Genomic DNA, 13,748 nt, shown 5'->3' with positions numbered 1-13,748 from the left:
TTCCAAAGCACCACGTTGCTTAACTAGCGAGGAAATTGGAGAGTTTTACCTGTTAGTTTCCTGGCGCTGCCACAACAAAGTACCACAAATATGGCAGCTTAAACAGCAGAAATTTAATCTCTCCCAGGTCTGGAGGCTGAGGTGTGAGGTCAGGTGTGAGCAGGGCTGGTGCCCTCTGAGGCTGGGAGGGGGTCCTGCTCCGGGCCTGCCCCAGCTCCGGGGGGTTTGCCGGCCATCTGTGGCTGAGGGCGCGTCACCCCGACCTCTGCCTTCATCCCCACATCGTGTTCCCCTTTGGATGACCCTTTGGGGACTCCGGTCACTGGATTAGGGCCCACCCTCCGGACCTCAGCTAACCTGATCACCTCTGTGAGGACCCTCTGTAAAAACCCTGTCTCCAGGAAGGCCCCCTTCCGAGGCACTAGAGGTTAGGACCCCCACATATCTTTTGGGGGACAGTTCAACCCATAGCAGTGCTGGCAGCTTTTCCCTTGTAGATCAGCCCAGGACCAGCTAGGGGAATCCTTCCTGGGGCTTCTTTGTGTGCCTGGCACTGCTCAGGAAACCCTGTATAAGGGGCATCTATACAGGTGGACCCGTCATCGAGGTCACACTGCACGCTGGGGACCCCCGAGCTCATGTAGGACTTGCACAGGGAATCGAGGAAGGGGACCCTTGGTGCAGTTGGATGGGGCAACAGAAGCTTTGGTGGGGGCTGTGGCCTAGATGTGTGTTGACGGCAGAGGGCTGGCAGGAAACGGGATTAGCTTGGTGGAGGAAAGGCCGATCAGAGGGACCCGACAGGAATTTGTAACGATGACTGCCATCACAGACTCGAGGGTGGGAGTGACCCGGTCACTCCCAGCCTGAGCGTGGGAATCCTCACACAAGGACTCCACTCCTGGGTGGAGCACAGACCAGCGAGCTGAGGGAGGTGGGAAAAGCGACAGGCCGACTGGAGGAGAGAGAGAGAGCTGGGTCTCTGCCTGTGTAGACCGTGGAGACGCAGTACCCCCTTGTCATCGGGGAGACGGGGGTGTGTATAGCGAGGGTCATAGATGCAAAATGGAAGCCGTTCCCCCGGGCACGTCTAGGGAGCCCCAGCTTCCTTCCTCTGTGGGTTTGTGTTGCTCCCATGCGTGTTCGGGGGCACAGGAAGCCCATGTGTCCTTATGTTACTCGTGCTTATCTGACAGTTCCCTGAGCAGAAAGGCCCAATGCTGCACAGCTTGTCCTGGGCAAGCGCCAGCTGGTGGGAGCTGGGCGAGGACGAGCAGTGCCAGGGCGGCAGGCTTCCACCGGGAGTTCCTCCTGGGACAGCGCGCTTTGTTCTGTCCATTGTAGACATGTCCTGCTGGGGAATTTGTGCCTGTCTCACAAAGCTGATGTTTATAACAGAAGAGAGAGCCATGGTCCCAGGAGACCAGCTCGTCCCTTCTGGATTAGGCTTTTGCTGGAGCTGGAAACAGTGCAGTCCCCTCCATGTGCTGGGCTTTTGGTGCCGGGCAGCTGTCACGACTGTCAGGTGGCAGGTTGTCACTGCAGGAGTGTTAGTGTTGGAAATGGCCGTGAGGACTGAGAAGCTGGGCCCAGGCAGTTGTGGGTGGGGGTGTGCCTGTCTCATGCTTTGCTGAGGAGCCTGTCCTGTCTCATCGTGTTTGCTTGCTTACCACCGCGGTCTCCTCTCCCCTGTTTCTAGGAGTGCTCCAGCTTCACCCACTCACCCGGGGCTCATGTCCCCTCGTTCCAGCGGCCTGCAGACTCCAGAGTGCCTGTCTCGGGAGGGCTCCCCCATTCCACACGACCCTGACTTTGGTTCAAAGTTAGCTTCTGTTCCCGAGTATCGGTATTCCCAAAGTGCACCCGGTAAGAGCAGGTTTGTCCTTTGTCTGCTGTGGCAGAACCAGAATCGGGCCCTGGTGGGGAGCGCCCGGCGTGCCCGCTGACCTCGTGTCTCCTGTCTGTGCAGGCTCTCCTGTTAGTGCCCAGCCGGTGATCATGGCCGTGCCTTCCCGACCTCCTAGCTTAGTGGCCAAGCCCGTGGCCTACATGCCAGCATCCATAGTGACGGCACAGCAGCCCTCCGGGCACGCAATCCACGTTGTACAGCAGGCTCCCCCTGTCACCATGCTCAGGGTGGTCACCTCCTCTGCCAGCTCTGCCAACGGGTACATCCTCGCCAGCCAGGCCTCAGCAGGGGGCGCCCACGAAGCGGCGGGCACAGCTGTGTTGGACCTGGGCAGTGAAGCAAGAGGTAACGTAGCCATGTGGTCACTTGCTGAGTCTCCAGCAGGTCTATCCAGCAGCCTGGGCCTTGGGGCCTGGGCCCTGGTGTCGGGGGCACAGAGCCAGTGGCCCTCAGGCTGCTGCTCCTCTCCCCGCCATGGGATTTTCGGGGAGTATGTCCTTCTAAATCAACGCCAGTCGTTCTCCAGAATGTGTTTGTCCTCGTGTGACACTGCCTTGGGGTGCACGGAGCCCCCGACGGCACACTGGGGCTGCCCGAAACTGGAACCTGGAGGACAAGTGCCCTCAAGCTCCCAGGGAGGACCCCTTGGAAGTCACTTAAAGTAAAAAGTAGTGACAACATTCTAGGTTAGAAACCTGGATCCAGGGAACTGATGGGGCAAATAGTGAGGATGCAGCCGGGACCTGGAAAGGCCCTCGCAGGTGTCGCTGGGGGCGAGGCAGCGTCCCCGACTCACACAGGTGATCTCAGCGGCACTGCGCCTAGTGCTGTCACGGGACAGACGCACCTGATACAGAACGCCAAGTTACGGCTCCGCATGCAAATCACTTCGTTTCAAGGAATCCATTTTCCTTCTTAGATTACGTTTGTGTTAGTTAAAGTCCACGGCATTGACATTGTTTTCTAAAACCCTATTAATTGTTTTCCTTTTGTTTCAAATCTTATCTCATCAGTAGGATTTTTCTTTTGAGAACCTCTTTTTTCCTCAGTGTCAGTGCCTCAAAACCACAACATACTTTCCCCAGTAGCAGCTGTCCTGCTGCGGCACGCATGAAAACGGACGGCCACGTGGGGTGCTCACGTACTTTCTTCCCGCAGGCTTGGAAGAGAAGCCCACCATTGCATTTGCCACCATCCCCGCCGCCAGCCGGGTCATCCAGACGGTGGCCAGCCAAATGGCCCCAGGGGTCCCCGGACACACGGTCACCATCCTGCAGCCAGCCACCCCGGTGACCATTGGGCAGCACCACCTTCCTGTCCGGGCCGTCACTCAGAATGGAAAGCATGCTGTTCCCACCAATAGCTTAGCCAGCAGTGCTTACGGTGAGTCAGCCCTGCCGACCTCCGAGCCCCTGTCTTAAGCTCGTGGTTTAGTCTATAGTCAGCGCAGCCAGAGAACGTTTTTCCGGTTAGTCCAGTCGGCCAGTCAGTGCAGTCAGTTTTTTGAGCATCTGTTATGCTCAGGCACTGTGATAACACTAAGGAATGGAGTCCCCACGTCACAGAGCTCACATGCTGGTGGGCGAGACAGAGGTCCAAGCGGGATGTCAGGCAGACAGCGCCTGTCGGGGGCAGGGCTGGGGGTGGTTTCAATTTTCAGCCAGATGGTTCAGGGCAGGTGGCATTTGTTACTGGAGGTGAGGGCAGGAGGCTTCGGGGTGTTGAGAAGGTTCCACACGGAGCAGTAAGAGTGAGAGGAGGACGCTGGAAGGGACCAGGGATGGTATGCCCCTTGGGTGGAGAGGGGACAGGCAGAGAGGGAATGGCTAATGGGAGTCCAGCCCTGGAGAGAAAGCTGGCTGAGGTAGGGGCTGGCGGGGACTGGCACCCAGGGCGGCTGGTTGCTTTGGTCAGAGGTACCAAGGGTGTGGGGGTCTGGTTCCCGGGTGATTTACTGAGTCCTGGCAGAGTGACTTTGTCCTGCTGGTCCTGATGTTTCCCAATGTACGTCTCTCTTCCTCCACTCCCAGCCCTCACGAGCCCCCTGCAGCTCCTCGCCGCCCAGGCTAGCTCGTCCACTCCAGTGGTGGTCACCCGGCTGTGCGAGGTGGGGCCTGAGGAGCCAGCAGCAGCCACCAGCACTGCCACCCCAGCCACCGCTGCCACTGCTGCCACCTCTGCCTCTTCCACTGGGGAGCCCGAGGTCAAAAGGTCCCGGTTGGAGGAGCCCAGTGGGACTGTCACCACGCAGGCCGGGGTGATCACAGCGGCCGGCCCACAGGGGCCTGGAACCGGGGAGTGAAGTCGCCCGCGTGGAGGTGGAGTGGAACGCACGCCGAAGGGAACTCGGAGCTCGCATCGCCGCCACTCGGGCCGTGATGACAAAGCTTCACGCTGAGCGAAGCGCGGTGCCAAACGGACAGGACAGCCTGCATCTACCTGCGCCTGGACACGCTCATCCTGCTTGTCGTTTACCTCCTGCCCCTGCTATAGTTAAGACAGACACACGTACACAGGCTCAGACAGCTGACTGTAAGATTCCGGGAATTGTTTGTTTTTATTTCCTTCTTCCTTTGCACCATCTTTTCTCCCCAGGCCTTTTGTCAAGGGCATGGGGGAGAAGGTTGTGGCCCAGCGTCTCAAGGCCTGGATCCCAGGCAGACCCGACCATGAGCAAAAGCCAGGCTCCCAGAGCAGCCTTCATCCCCGGGAGGACTGGACAGAAACGCAGCCTAGGACACAGTCCCTTCCGAGGGACGGGACGAGGACGGGATGCATTCCTGTTTGTCGTCCATGGGAATAGTCAAGAGAAAGGCAAGAACTGCCACATTGTGGACTGTGCTGTGATGTTTTCTCCGTACAGTGGTGACACAGAAAGTACAAGAGTGGCATTAATCGGGGAGGGGAGGGGTCCGGTTTGGCTTTGGATCCCAAATAGTTCCTGTTTTGTTGAAACGTGGAATTCCGGCTTAATCATAAATCTGAGACAGACACAAGACGATCATGTTTGTGAGGTTTCATCTGTAGATGGTGTCACAACTGCAGCCCCCTGGAAGAGTTAACCTGCCACCACATCTCTACCTTCAGGAGAGGCCGTCGGCTTCCTGGATTGGTATTGGAGGCGTAATGCTGTGTGGGTGACAGGTCAGAGCCAGTGGACTGCAGCGTCCTGCCCATGATGCTGGCTGTACCTGCCTCGCAGGGCCTGGAAAAGTCGGGGCAGCTGGGGCTCCAGGTGCAAGGAGGTCACCAACTGGACAGATGGACGTTCACGGACATGTTGCTCCAAAAACAAATGGCGAGCCCTGTTTCTCTGTGGTTCTGATGCCCCGGCACCCAACGGCACATGCAGCACTGAGTATAGCCACTCATGCTTCTTCACCGAGTTCTCTCCACCCCAAGGCTTAGCTGCTCTTCTAAATTGGAACCGTCTCTTCTGCCCACACCTGTAGGAGCTCTGGGTTCACTCAGCCACTGGGCCCAGCTCTTGCTGACTCGGTTAGTCTTGTGTGTGACACGATGAGTGCCGAGGGCAGTACGCTCCGGCAGGTGGCACCGGCTCCCCTGAGAGGGACCCCTGTCCTTGCAGATGCCCTGCACCAGCTTGGAGCTGTCACTGGAGCAGGAAGTGAGCCTGAGCTGCCTACCCTATCCCATCCCAGTGTGGGGTCAGACTGTAGTCCTTCAGCTTCTCTTAGAGAACAGTCTCAGGAAACGGTAAGCGCGTCCCTGTGCAAAGTGACTTTTGAAGTCCTCTAGACACCCGGTGTTGGTTCTTCTGGTGGTGGACAGCTGGAACAACCAACTGCATGGAGCTGCACAGGCCCTGCCAAAACGGTTTTTCCCCACACGCAGCTTATCCTCAGCATTAGTCCTTCAGAAGCAAAGCTGCCTGCTCTTCCCTGAGCCCTGATGGCAGTGCCACCAAGAGACTCACAGCTTCTGTGGTCAGCGAGAGCAAGAGCGGCTGTCTTCCAGGCCTGGGACCCGGCTGGACAGGAGCTGCCTCAGAAAGAAGGGGAAACGTGGGATGTGATTCTGAGGCGGTGCAGGCAAGATTGGCTTACGTGCTGAGCTGAGCTGGTTGGAGGGCAGCGTGGAAGTGACCAGCTCCGTCTCACTGCTACCACTGTCCCCACGCGCAGCCACCCTCGTCAGTCACTGGGGACAAGTGCAGAGCGTCCTCCAGCCCCTCTCCTCCTGCCTGGACTGGGGAAGTAGCTGTTCTATGTTCTTTAAGCCCCAGACTGGTTTTTTTATGGCACTAAACGTTAAATGGGAAATAAGCTCTTTGTGAAGTCCGCGTCTCTCGCCTTCGGTGAGATTTCACAGGAAGGGGTGGGCGAAAACAGCAGGTGTGCCATCCTCGGATGCATTCGCCGTCAAGGAGGAGAAATCACGCTCCATTCCACATTGACGTTGTCTGTTCTTTTATGTGAACTTGGTCTTTACAAAGTGTCTGGTGTGTGCATGGGTGGGAGTGAATGAGCGAGCTGGGCTGAGGCAGGTTTCACGTCTCCTAACCCCAGGCCTCACCTTAGAGGGTCTGTAACGAGGGGCTTTTGCGGTCACGTGTTGCTGCTTTCCCTTCCGTCATTATCGTGTGGTGTGCTCCAGAGGAGGACTAGCGTGTGCTCGTGGACCAGCATGACCGCACAGGTTGCCCCTTGGGAAAGCAGCATCGTCTGCACAGACAGGACGGTCGGCCACAGGATACTGTCCAGGTTTTACCCAATCTGGTCAGTCCTGCTCAGACCCTTCTCCTGACTTTTGAGGTGTTTCGGTTTTCTGTCCATTTTCAGTGATGATCCCACTACAGGGGCAGAGGTTCAAGGAGAAGGGAGTGGAGAGAGGTAGGTGAATGGAACAGGGAGCGGGAGAGGACAGAATGTTAATCAGTGACATGCTGCCACCTAGAGAGCTTGTGCCTTTTTAGCTCCTGCTGGAACTGAGAAGAAGGGACCCTGTGGGGTCAGCTCCAGGCAGGGCCGGGAGAGGAGGGCAGGGCCTTGGGGGAGTTCACCTGGGGTCACAAACAGTTCTGGATGGGCTTTCGGTCACTGGCCAGGCAGCATGCCGGCCCCATGCCAGCACTGGGCATAGGGCTGGTAGCCAGAGGCCGAGGATGGCCAGCCTCCCCAGGAGGTGCACGTTGCAGCTGGAAAGGTCCCCCAGTACCCTCAGAGCTGACCAAGCAATGGTATTCCCCAAACTCATCCATGGAAGCCAGAGTGCCAGGCCGGAAGTGGCTGGTGAATGGTGGTCCTCAGTCTGGCAGCTGGTGACCTGCCACAAGCCTGGATTGTAGAGGGTGGGCCAACCCAAGCAAGGTTGAGGAAAGTGAAAATAAGTCAATTCTGGCATGATCCTGGTGTCACTGCAGCCTCAGGAGTCCGAGAACCTTTTTTTGTCCCCTGGGGTCTTGAGTCCACCTAAAGAGGTGAACCAGGCCAAAGGGGCACTGGCTTTGGGCAGGGCCCGTGGGCCCTGCTGTTACCGTCCCTCCATCTGTGCCCTGCCTAACCCGTCCTCACACTTACCAGCACCCAGTGCAGAAACCACACTATCTGCGTGGGAAGGAAGTCACAAAATAAGTATTTTTCAGTAGTGGAGCATTTTCCACCAAGACAGTTTAGTAGAACGTTGGATATGAGAAGCGCTGTGCCAAGAGCTCACCCTTCCTAGGACTGCCAATACGACGCATGCAGGGGGCACCGCTCCTGCCACCGCCACGAGCTCTGCAGCTTCCTCCACACCAAAGCTCCCCCAGCTGACGGTTGGTAGTTGGTAGTGTTTGGCCTCAGTTAAAGGCAGACAGTCTGCAGCACAGCTCCTCTGAGACTCAGACCACCCCTTTTCCCCTTCTGGCGGGCCGCTCGGGCACCCATGGTCCTGCCTGCAGATTCCCTCCCGGAGTCTGGCTTGTTCATGTTTGGGATTTGCTGTTTTCTTTTTCCTCTGTAAGAACCAAGCCAAATGAAAAGGTGAGAACAGATTCCTGAGTTGCTAAAATGAGGCTTCAGGATTCTCAGCTGGGAAGAAATGGGTTTGCTGGAGCTTTCCCAGAGGGAAAGGGTGGCCAGAGGGTGGAGGCCTCCCTGCCCCCCAAGCCGCCTGTGTATCAGCCACTCGGCTCCTGGTCCCTTTTCTCTACCTCCCTGGTCCTGGAGAAAGATTGGTTTGAGATCACAGGTATTGTTCAGCTGATGCTCTTATTTCCCCTAAAAAAACGGTCTGCAGAGGGCCTGTTGTGAGATCTGTGTGGACAGAAACCCCTTATTGGTAATGCAGAGTCCAAACAGAGGCAAAAGCTTTCCTTTGGCTTTGGGGTCAGTGTCTTACTTTCTAGAGAAAAAGAGCAATCCTAACTTAAAAAATATAAACAAAGTTGAATGTGAGAATGTGTCAGAGACAAAGAAAGGATTTTTCCCAGAGCTTTTAGTGTAGAAATAAGTACAGTGGATGCAGGCGAAGGACCTGTTTTTCTCCAAAAGCCTCAAATTCTGCTTGCCCTGGAGCGACGTCAGCAGTGGACTGGCACGGCTCGGGGTCCACACCGCTGCCCAGCCTGAGAGAGCGCAGCGCCTGGGGAGGGCTCCTGGGCACCCTGCACACTTACTGCCTCCGTTTCCATGCTGGGTAGACTGCACTACTCGTTCTAGAATCATTTGCCAAAAACGACGGTGAGGCTCTGTCTGTAAAGAGAGCCCTGTCCTCCTGGCTGCACATCGGCCACGGGTCGGGGTCAGGGCACTCGTCTGGGCCGCCGAGCGGCTGGCGTGCTCCCCCGTCGGCCCGCAGCCTCTCTGCCTCCTTCACGATACCTCTGCCCGGAAGCGATGTTATTTAATAGAATAACTTAAATTATTCACATGTGCTGCTATGAAGATGGGATTGACCTTCAGACGGGCCGACACGACGGCGGCTCGGAGGCGAGGGCAGGACTTACCCACAACGATGGTCTCTTGCTCAGTTTCTGTCCGTTATTCTTCAGATCATGTTCCTATGTTTTCCAAAATCTTTTCATTTTATAAATTTCTATCTCGAGGTCTTGTTTTCCACGTTAGGGTTTTAAAAGCGCTCAGGATGCGGCTTTCCACCCGCATGCTCACAGCCCCAAGGTTAGTGCTGCACTTCTGCTACTTGCCTTTTCACACCAAAAGCTGCTACCTTCGGTATCCAAGAGAGGGCCTGGAATCGATGCTTGTGGCACGTCTTGGTGGCACTGCAGCCCCTGCGTGGTGGCAAGCCGCACTGTCCCCCTTGGCCTGTGGCTTGGGGTCTGCCTGGTTGTGTGGGCATTCGGTTTGCGTGAGGGTCCGGAGCACCGCCGTCCTGCTCGGAACTGCTGTTTCCTCTGTCATCCCTGTCACCCGACCCCGGGAGTTACAGCTGCTGCATAGTGTGGGATTTGGGGGTACCACCCCGAGCATTTCCTCCAAACTAAGAAATAAGCCCATTTCACTGACTGTGGTTAGGGAAAACAGTTTTATGTTAAAAAGAGAGGAAGGTCACTTGCTGAGCTGTCCTTATCCTGCAGGCTTTGCAGGCCTGTTTGGGGCGTGTCTTTCCGGGCCAGTCCTAGCCCCCGTCTCCCAGGTTCGGGCCCCAGCTCAGCTCTGCTGCTGGAGGCCATTCCTCCTCCATCTGCCTGCAGAGCCATGTCTGGAAGAAGGTCAGCATGGAGGGGCCAGGAGCCAGGCTGCCACCTGACTGGCCAAGCCAGCTGAGTCCGGTCCCCGGGCATAACCCAAGGTGCTGCCTGCTGTGGGGTTATGCTGGCTTCCTCCAGGGGTGGTAAGAAGGTTGGGAGCACAAGGTAACTCAGTAGGTGAGAGGGCAGCAGGATTCGTCGAGTCTGACGAACCTCACCGTGCCTCCGTCCTATCAGTGAACGTCTGTAGCAGCTGCTTGCGGGAGGCCAAGCTCTGGGGTGGAGAATGTCCCCAGGATGTCCAGCCCCCGCAGGTCCGTGACCGGAGGCCCTCCTGCAGGGGAATGTTATCAGGAAGGGCTAAGCATTCACCAGGGGCAAGCATCTGCATAGCACTTTCACACAGGACTGAAATGAAGGTCTGAATTCACGAGCCGTGGGCGGGGCGTGTCGTCCGAGTGGCTGGTTTGGGCTGCTCATGGTTTTAGAAGAGAGTTAAGGGAGCGGTCACTTTAGTTCTGGGCATCTTTCTCCCCAGGGAGAAACCCCTCTCAAAGGATTTCATTCATTCTTGGCCACCTGCTTGTCGTCCTGGTAGCAACTGGGACAATGAGAAGGAAACTTCTGGGGCCAGTGGGAGGGAGCAAACATGTTTCTTTGGTTGACCAGGTGAATGCTGGCTGCCCTGGACCCTTACAGCCCCCGCCGACCCCCTTAACTGGCGTCTTCAGGTCACATTCTCCAGGTTTTAGTCACCCAGTTGCCTCCACGGGTGACCAAAGAGTTACTCTCACCTCTCTGCCCAAAGAGAATTGGAAGAATTCTGGCTCATCATTCTTTATGCGGGAATCTTTTTCTGGAATAGTTTGCTGATGTGGTGCATCCAAACGTTCATTATTGGTTTACTCTGTGTCAGGAACAATAAAGTGTTGGGGAGGCCAGGCTCGAGAGGGGCATGGCCACTTAGCCCTTCAGCATGCCCCAGGCGGTGTTTAAGCGGTTCCCAGAGTCATGGCCTGTCCCCTGAACATGTGGCTGAACGGGAATGAGGTCTGTGGCTCTGCAGTGGATTTTGTCCTCTAACGTGGCCTAAAGGATATTAAACTGAGCCTGTGGCCTCTTACGTTCTACGTTTAGGGGTTAAGTAGTCCAGATATTTGTTTTTAATCAGTAAAAATGGGATTGAAAATCAAACATTTTAAGCTTTGCCCTTCCCTTCTTCCTGGTACACATTAATTTACACGCTCAGGTTCTGTCGGGATGGAGGGTGGGGGTGGGGGGAGCGGTGGACAGATCCTCTCCCAGATTCTCACTCAGATCAGCAGAGTTCAGACCTAGCGGCTCAGTGCACGTGAGGGAGGATTGAACCCCATACTGAGTTTTTTTTTCTTATCTGACCCATGATTCTCCTGTAAAGATAATTGGGGGTGGGTGGGTGCTGTTGGGGGTGTGTGTATGTATGTGTGTGTGAGCGAGTGTGGAATTTTTTTTTTACAGTGGCTGTCTAAAGTGTTTTTTACAATATGTTCCATAATCAGTGCTTTAAAAAGCAGTGGTATCCTACAAAGTGGAAATTTAGGTTCTAGAGCCTTGGATGTGAAGTGGAGGTCATATAGCAGTGTTTCACCACCTATTAAGTAAAATGTAGTGTGGGAAACCCAGCAAGGCTTGCAGACACCCCCGCCTGGTGGCAGGAAGACGAGACCCGCAGCAGCGGGGCCGACCTGCGTTTCCATTTCAAGTGGGATACAGTATTTTTTTAATAAGGAGCCATACTTTTTTTTAAAAGTTTGAGATCTGAATGTGATTTCTAATTGTATCAGACGTTAATGTTTTAAAGCTATAACAAAGTTTAAAATTTCTACTTTTGTTTTTTCATTTATTTTAACTGTCCTTTTATCTATTAAATTGTTGTATGTGGATGGGGAAGTTTTGTTTCTCCTCTTAGCATTTGTTTCTATAACCAGAAATAAAATTATATATTAAAGAAATGACACCAGGACTCTTTCTGGTCCTTGTAGATGAGTGGCTGCTGCGGGACAGACAGACGCATGGGCAGGTGGGGTGGTTATGGAGAGACATGCTTTCTCCGCTCTGTCCCACAGCGGCTCACTTCTAGGAAGAAGCAAACTGACAAAGGATACCATCTGTGCAGGTACTTGTGATTTCCCTGAATATCTGTGTCTGCAGCTCCAGAGACATCGAGGGACCGGGGGAGCCCCCCCCACTCCCAGACACCAGCAGCTTGGCTGGGGGGGCACCCACAGGTGCAGAAGCAGACCCTGGGCATAGTGGGTCCTTCCTGCTAGCACTTCACTGCACGAACTGCCCCTTTGTACATGTGGCCTCGGGCCTCGCTTGTTCCAGGTACTGAGGTGGTTGGGCATGGACTCTGCATTCAGATAGACTTGGGTTCAAGTCCAGCTGGGCGACTTCAACCTGCGAGAAGCTCCATTTCTTCACATGCAGAATGGGCACGCCCGCCTCGCAGAATGTTCTGTGGATTCAGTGACATCGTGCATGTCAGCTGCAGTGGAAGCCTCTTCTCAGTGCCTGCCAGATTCACAATTAAATCACGGTAAGGAGATGCTGGAGTGTTTTTCCTGCAGACTACCTCTGACTTGGGATTTAATAAAAATGAGTGTCACAAATACACCATTTGCCAAGGTTCTCAGCAGGGCTTGAAACTTAACCTCTGCGTCTCTGTCTGAGACACCACCTTCTTAGGTTTCTTCCCACTTCTCTGGCCGGTCCTCAGCTGGCAGTGGACGGCGTAGCTACAGACATTGACCTGCAATCCACCTGCGGGATCAGATCCCTCCTCCATGTACAGGGGTGTGCCTTTGGGCACCCTAACCAGTTTTTCAGCTTCAGACACGCATCCTTCAAATAGTGGTACTAAAACTCCTCAGAGCTGTCCCTCAGGTTAGATGAGACCACTGATGTACAGAGCTCAGCATGCAGCAGGCTTTCTGTAAAGACTGCCTGGAACTGGGCTTCCTTTGCTCGTTTCCTTCCAGTGGCCGCTCAGGGGTCTGGGGGTGCCCACTCACTATGCTCCCTGGGTAGCACTCCGCCCTCCTCACTGGCTCCCACCTCATCCTCAGCACCAGTCGTCCTCAGCATCTCCACATGGACACCATAATGGCATCTCAGAACCACCCAGTTCAGAATTCCCACACACGAAAGCCTAGTCCCTGCACCCCTGTCCCTGCATTGAGGTGTCTTGTCACTGCTTACCCCTCCCAGGCCTCCCTGACCCACCCTGTGCGAAGGACATCCAACTTTCCCACCGCACGATTATCCATCTGCTTCATCTCCCCATTCCGCACGACCAGGCCTATGTGTGTTTGTGTATTTGATGATTGTCTTTGTTGGCTGTAAATTCCATGAGGGCAGGGACTTGGCCTCTCCCGTTCACTATTCCCCAGAACCAAAAACGCTGCCTGACACAGCCTCGGGACTCAATCATTGTTTGTTCGTTGCATGAATGAGTCCTCCTGCCCCAATTCCAAGTGAAGGGCAACACCTGGTAAACCAGAACCCTGCCGTTGCCTTTGTTTTTTCCCTGTCCCTCCTCCCGCCCCCAAATCCATCAATCACCAGGTCCTACAAATCCTACCCGAGTGGTTACTGAATTGCCCACTTCTCCATCCTCGTGGCCTTTCCCTAGCTCAGACAACTTCCGTCTCTCCTGGACCACTGACTGCACAAGCCAGTTCCTTCCCTGCCCTCCCCCGACCCCTCCCTCTTCACCATCCATTCTCTATTCTGCTGCCAGACATCAGGTTCCAGCCACAGGACGCCGTCAGCACCTTCAGCTGGTCCTTCCGCTCCCTCCCCTTGGTCTGACACCCTCTGGGCTCATCTTAGGCTCCAGTACCTCCAGAAGCCTTTCTTCTATAGGCCCTGCCTAGTTTAGGCTGTAACGGCATTTATCACCCTAGATCGTCACTGCCGGGACTATGACACGCAGTCTGCAGGGTGGAAATACTGGCCAAAACATCCTTTAGAATCACTAGAAAGTGACTTTCTCTCTGAGCCTGTTGTCTCATCTGTAAAATAGAGATACCGATGGCCTGTGGTTATGGTGAGGATTGACTAAGATTGTTAACATCTGCACCTACAGCCTATGATAGGTGCTAAATAAATGGAAGCTTTAAAAAAAAAAAAACTGCTAAGAGC

General features: G+C 55.0%; 1 protein-coding gene across 1 annotated transcript in view; it reads left to right on the top strand.

Annotated features, from left to right (window-relative positions):
- FOXK1 (forkhead box K1) overlaps nt 1-10,398 on the top strand; it is a 62,589-nt gene extending 52,191 nt beyond the window's left edge. Inside the window, 4 exon segments of the mRNA XM_033095852.1 lie at nt 1,700-1,866; nt 1,970-2,254; nt 3,068-3,292; nt 3,940-10,398. Of these exon segments, the coding sequence (XP_032951743.1) occupies nt 1,700-1,866; nt 1,970-2,254; nt 3,068-3,292; nt 3,940-4,211 (949 nt within the window). The 3' untranslated portion in view covers nt 4,212-10,398.
- The last annotated feature ends 3,350 nt before the right edge of the window (nt 10,399-13,748 follow it).

Source organism: Rhinolophus ferrumequinum, chromosome 24 (assembly GCF_004115265.2).
Source record: "Rhinolophus ferrumequinum isolate MPI-CBG mRhiFer1 chromosome 24, mRhiFer1_v1.p, whole genome shotgun sequence".
Lineage (NCBI taxonomy): Eukaryota > Metazoa > Chordata > Mammalia > Chiroptera > Rhinolophidae > Rhinolophus > Rhinolophus ferrumequinum.
This window is presented reverse-complemented; position numbering and strand designations above follow the sequence as displayed.